General features: G+C 46.3%; 1 protein-coding gene across 1 annotated transcript; it reads left to right on the top strand.

Moving 5' to 3' along the window:
* Window positions 1-2,394: 2,394 nt before the first annotated feature.
* LOC112902772 (bidirectional sugar transporter SWEET14-like) lies at window positions 2,395-4,701 on the top strand. The gene is made up of 6 exons (XM_025971941.1): window positions 2,395-2,612; window positions 3,137-3,173; window positions 3,256-3,466; window positions 3,572-3,733; window positions 3,844-3,963; window positions 4,084-4,701. The coding sequence occupies exons 1-6, from the start codon at window positions 2,561-2,563 to the stop codon at window positions 4,390-4,392; spliced, it is 891 nt and encodes a 296-aa protein (XP_025827726.1). The 5' UTR covers window positions 2,395-2,560; the 3' UTR covers window positions 4,393-4,701.
* The last annotated feature ends 537 nt before the right edge of the window (window positions 4,702-5,238 follow it).

The following is a 5,238-nucleotide window of genomic DNA, read 5'->3' as shown; positions in this document are numbered from 1 at the left end:
GACGAAAGTTGTATAACTGTTATGACACGACATCACAGGGGTATAATTACTAACGCAGTTAAAAAATGACATCACAAAAACTTTTGTAGCTAGAGGTTTCCGACAAACTTACTACAGTTTCGATTCGATGACTCTATCAGGAACCAACATGCTGGTTGCTGATAGGGTGGCTTGGAAAAACGACCAAAAACTAACCTGCAGTACGTCGCAGACTGTTTGAATTCAAGATGACGGGATGTGCTTCATCAGCAAAAAAAAAAAAAAATCCCAGAGCAGACAGGATGGCCACATTCTGGCAGGGTAATGTTGGGTTCGGTACGTGCTAATGACACGGAAAAACACAGCTGCAAATCACGCACAAGACACCGTATACGGTTATGGCACGTCAGTCCGTCACGGCGACCAAAGGTAAACGAAGCATTTCGTGCACGTTGAGCCCGCGCGTGCCTGACCAAACATGAACTGTGCAAAACAAACGTGCACTGAAAGTCGCCTGAACATTCTTTTGGACTGGCGGCGCGGCACAAGATTTGTGTGTGACCAGCTAGCCCCATCACATACAGACACCAAAGGAGGCATGGACGCCACCATCGGCTTTATTTGCCTAATTGTACGTGTATGGTACCTCATATATTTGTATCATGGCATTCATCTCATCTTATCTTTGGACTTCGTTCACACTGCAGGGATACTAATGAATCATTTGACGATGATAAGTTGATAGTAGCCACACGTTTGACAGCGTGTCTCCGCGTCGGATTTGTTTCGAGACCTAACTAAAGAATGTGTCGATGATGTTCATCGAAGTTCATGGTTTACATTGCCTGCGTCGCACGGCCTGTAATCGAGAAATCGAGAATTTTCATATGAATTTAAGTTTTAAATGCTATGTGTACATTGAGTAGTACTAGCTAAATCATGGAAATATAGATATACAACTTCAAGAAGTTAAAGGGATGTAGAGACACAAACAGTTTGCACAGGAGTTGTGCTATTACCTACAAAAGCATGCTTTCAAATCAAACTTTTGTGTTCCAAACATGCCATAGAATAAGTTTACACCGAATTTGCAGGCGATATTCTGAGTTATTCTCAATTGTGTACCTAACAATCACACCAGTTCGAAATAATGGGGCCCCGTTTCTTACCTAATTAATTCATGTTTCTGTACTTTCTCGTGCAGGACGCCCATACAGACCCCAAAGGAACACGGCTACAAAACAGAGGTCAAGTCAGATTGGAGTACACCAGGTGCAGTGCAATAGAGAACAGACTTTTCCAAAAGTAAAGCTAAACTGGCGAGCTGGACAACTCCAGCCGTTCTTTGCCTCTCCTAAGGCCTATTTTTTTTTCAACTAAATCACCAGTAGTAGCAGGGGCCTTTCGGATCCATGCAACCATGGTCAAAATAAGTCCAAGCTAGCTGTTCTCAAGCCACCATATATGCTTCTCCTTACATACTAGTTTTATCAAATATTAAATCGATATTCTGGCTCACGCCGTAAACTCAGAGAAAAGGGTTTAAAGAAAAAAAAGTTGCAAGATGTTTCATCCCTAAATACTGGAGGAAAGAACGAAAAGCAAGTTATGTGTTCCTGAAGATTTTGAAAACTATGGAAACAAGCAAGGCCAATGACGTGTCATAGTAACTGATCCATACTGCCGGGCTTCCAGCTTGTGGCTGGCACACTTCTTCCGGCCACCCAAGTAACCGTGTCCTGCACATTGATAACTGTTGTTTGTATTACGTGTTTACATATTTTGTACTAGATAACCTCAAAAGAATATATCTCATCCATCGTGCGATAAGCGAAGCGGTTATCATCAGCCAAAGGGTTATCTTGTTTATTAGCTATCGTGGCAGATAGAAAATGTAGAAACAAAAATAAAGTGAAAACTGACCATATCCTACCAATCTGATAATTTTCCATTTTATGAATAAGAATGATATGACTAAGTAATTTACAATAAATCTCACATTTGGTCGAGAAGTGATTTGAGGGTCGGCCTCATATTGTCAATCGAAAAAAGAACGAAATGTGCCCTTCAGCACCTAACCTTTCATTCCCTATAGCGCTATAAGGTTCCTAGCTTACATGTCTAGATCCTACCTAGGACCACAACTTGCTGTGCACAAATTTTCACAAATAACCCATGCAATTAGGAAGTAAATGCGACAAAAATAAAGCATGTTGGCACTTTGTGTCATGCTGATGGTTATCTTGTTTCCTATCTTATTCAATCTCATGGCTGTTGTTGATCAGGACCAATGCTTGAGTGTGCTATTGGTGTCCAGGGGTCACACACCATAAGGCATGCGTGCCTTTTTGGCTGGGGCGTCCTTCCTAGCACTATATAAACCCCAAGGTCTCTGCTACCATCAAGCTTTCAGGCAAGCAACTCGAGTACTTGTCACCTCCTCCCTCCCTGCTGCGAAGAGGGATCAAGTGCTCATTAGCAAGCTAGACATAGAAATCCTTTATTAATCTAGGCTCCTGACCTACAAACTCCGAGCCTAATCATCCCCATAAACTCTCATATACCGAAGCTAAGATCACCAATGGCGGGCCTGTCTCTTCAGCATCCCATGGCTTTCGCCTTTGGCCTCCTTGGTATATTGTCTCTTTAGCATAATATTTTTACAGCTGTTGTTAAAATTGCATTTGTATTAAATGCGTATTCCTGAAAATGACCGCCTACTAACTAGCAAGGCACATAGGAGTGCATCCTACGTGGTTGCAATGGTGGCCATACCCAAACAAGTACTTGCCAAAACAAGGTTCCTCTTGTGGAATCATACTGATCCTTCCCTTTTTTCCCTATCATTGTTCATGCAAGCCCCATTCCATGCCTTTGTTCATTAATTAGTCATTGGGTTGGAGAGGAGATGTACATGTATTGATATGATGGCTGTCCATTTAAGCAGAAAGGGAAAAGGGGAGAGAGAAAAAAAATCTTGGGGCTCCATCCAATATATACCTTTGCCTGCCTGTGGTGTATCGTGACATCACAAAGCGTGCAGAGAGCCCAATTGTTATCGATATGATCGTTGCAACGTACTTGCATGTGTCTTGATGAGATGAGCTCCTCAGATTTCTGATGCTTTTTTTTTCACTCTTTTGCTGTGCTATTGTAGGCAACATCATCTCCTTCATGACCTACCTGGCCCCACTGTAAGTCCCGCCAACACAACACCCCCCCCCCCTCTCTCTCACAATTTCCTCAGCTGTGTGCTGACGTGTCATGGCATGGCAGGCCGACGTTCTACCGGATCTACAAGAATAAGTCGACGGAGGGCTTCCAGTCGGTGCCGTACGTGGTGGCGCTGTTCAGCGCGATGCTGTGGATCTACTACGCGCTGCTCAAGTCCGACGAGTGCCTGCTCATCACCATCAACTCCGCGGGCTGCGTCATCGAGACAATCTACATCGCCTTGTACCTCACCTACGCGCCCAAGAAGGCCAAGGTCCGTCCGTGGCCTCGCGCCACCTGGCGGTTACTAATCATGTCCACATCAGCACCCACTTGCAATTGCATTAGCTGACGTGTACACGCACCCACATGTGTGCAGCTGTTCACGGCGAAGATCCTGCTGCTCCTGAACGTCGGCGTGTTCGGGCTTATCCTCCTCCTCACGCTGCTCCTCTCCGCCGGGCAGAACCGCGTTGTCATCCTCGGCTGGGTGTGCGTTGGCTTCTCCGTCAGCGTCTTCGTTGCGCCGCTCAGCATCATCGTGAGTAGCATCGATCCATACCCAGCCATGTTCATACCAGCTACTATAGCTGCCGTGTACCTAAGCTTGGGTATCTTACAAGCTACCTCAATCGATTTTCGTGGTCGCAGCGTCAGGTGGTGCGCACGAGGAGCGTGGAGTTCATGCCCTTCTCGCTCTCCCTCTCCCTCACTGTCAGCGCCGTCGTCTGGTTCCTCTACGGCCTGCTCATCAAGGACAAATACGTCGCCGTAAGCAACACCTACGTACCTTTCCTCCGCAGCTTATGCTTTTCCATAGAAAATTGCTGACCTTTCCCAAGGAAACTGATCACTAAAGAGTAACAACTTCTGTTTTGATTTTGGGTGCAGCTGCCAAACGTGCTGGGGTTCACCTTCGGCGTCATCCAGATGGGCCTCTACGCGATCTACCGCAACGCGACGCCGAGGGTGCCAGCCAAGGAGGTGGCCGACGACAAGGAGGGCATCGTCAAGGTGCCCGAGCACGTCGTGACCATCGCCAAGCTGGGCGCGCCGGCCATGGAGCCCGAGACCCACGAGGTGCACCCGGTGGATTCCCCGCCCATGGCGGAGGTGGCCGAGCCGGAGAACCACAAGGCGGCGGCCACGGAGGAGCAGGGCAAGGTGGCGAACAATGAAAGAAACGCCGACCAAGTCTAGATGCATGAGTAGTATCTCCTGGTCATAAGTAAGGCTGCAACTTCGCATGTACCACGCGAAGTGGCCGAGCCGAACGCGTGCAAATGGTGCAGAAGCATACCTGCGTACATGTATGTGACCTATGAAAAGGTTGGAGATGAAGATAGAACGAGAGAGGAGGGGAAGATCTCGGGGTGGGAGTTAGCGTCTGCTGTCGCAGTTGTTTGATTTAATTTCATTCTCCTGCATGTATTAATGTTTAGCTTGCGTTAATATTTCTAATAGTCCTGTGTTCTTCAATAAAGAGGAATGCTTCTTTCCATGGTCTCATATTAGGTTCCTGAAATGTTATGTTCCACCCATGCGGTCAAAATCCACCTAAAGACCAAACCCCTCCACTTCGATAGTTCTCAGTCAAATTTATTAGGTGAGCTGATCGTGGGCCGAATTATCATTTTTCGGCCCATGATTGTTGTTTGGGCACTGTACAATTTGCTCTTTTTTTTTAATAAAGGAAAACGTTCCAGCCTCTACACCCACACACGTACGGATGTATATAGCTGGTGGATACAAGAAAGTAGTCTTCAGACTACAAGAACTAGTACGGATCAGCAAGGTTTGAAAACAAAACATCCGAAGGACCGAAAGCTGAAACTAAGCTTCAATACTAAGGGTGTGTTTGGTATGGCTTCAACTCTGCCTGGAGAAACTCCACTTCAAAACTTCACATGGAGCTAGCTCTAGGTGGAGTTGGAGCTATCTACATTAGGTGTTTAGCTATAAGAGTACCCCTAACTCCAAAAGAGAGGGTCTTCATGGTGGATTGTCATTATTACCCCCAACTCATGGCCCCACATGTCATTGAGG

Source organism: Panicum hallii, chromosome 8, assembly GCF_002211085.1.
Source record: "Panicum hallii strain FIL2 chromosome 8, PHallii_v3.1, whole genome shotgun sequence".
NCBI lineage: Eukaryota > Viridiplantae > Streptophyta > Magnoliopsida > Poales > Poaceae > Panicum > Panicum hallii.
Note: the sequence above shows the minus strand (reverse complement) of the source record. Positions and strands in the feature narration are given on the sequence as shown.

What these genes read in the sequence shown, in the direction of transcription:
- LOC112902772 (XM_025971941.1), top strand. Translation starts at nt 2,561, where the DNA reads ATGGCGGGCCTGTCTCTTCAGCATCCCATGGCTTTCGCCTTTGGCCTC. An exon ending in TTTCGCCTTTGGCCTCCTTG is followed by an intron (nt 2,613 to 3,136) that starts GTATATTGTCTC and finishes GTGCTATTGTAG; the next exon opens with GCAACATCATCTCCTTCATG. An exon ending in TCAAGGACAAATACGTCGCC is followed by an intron (nt 3,964 to 4,083) that starts GTAAGCAACACC and finishes TTTTGGGTGCAG; the next exon opens with CTGCCAAACGTGCTGGGGTT.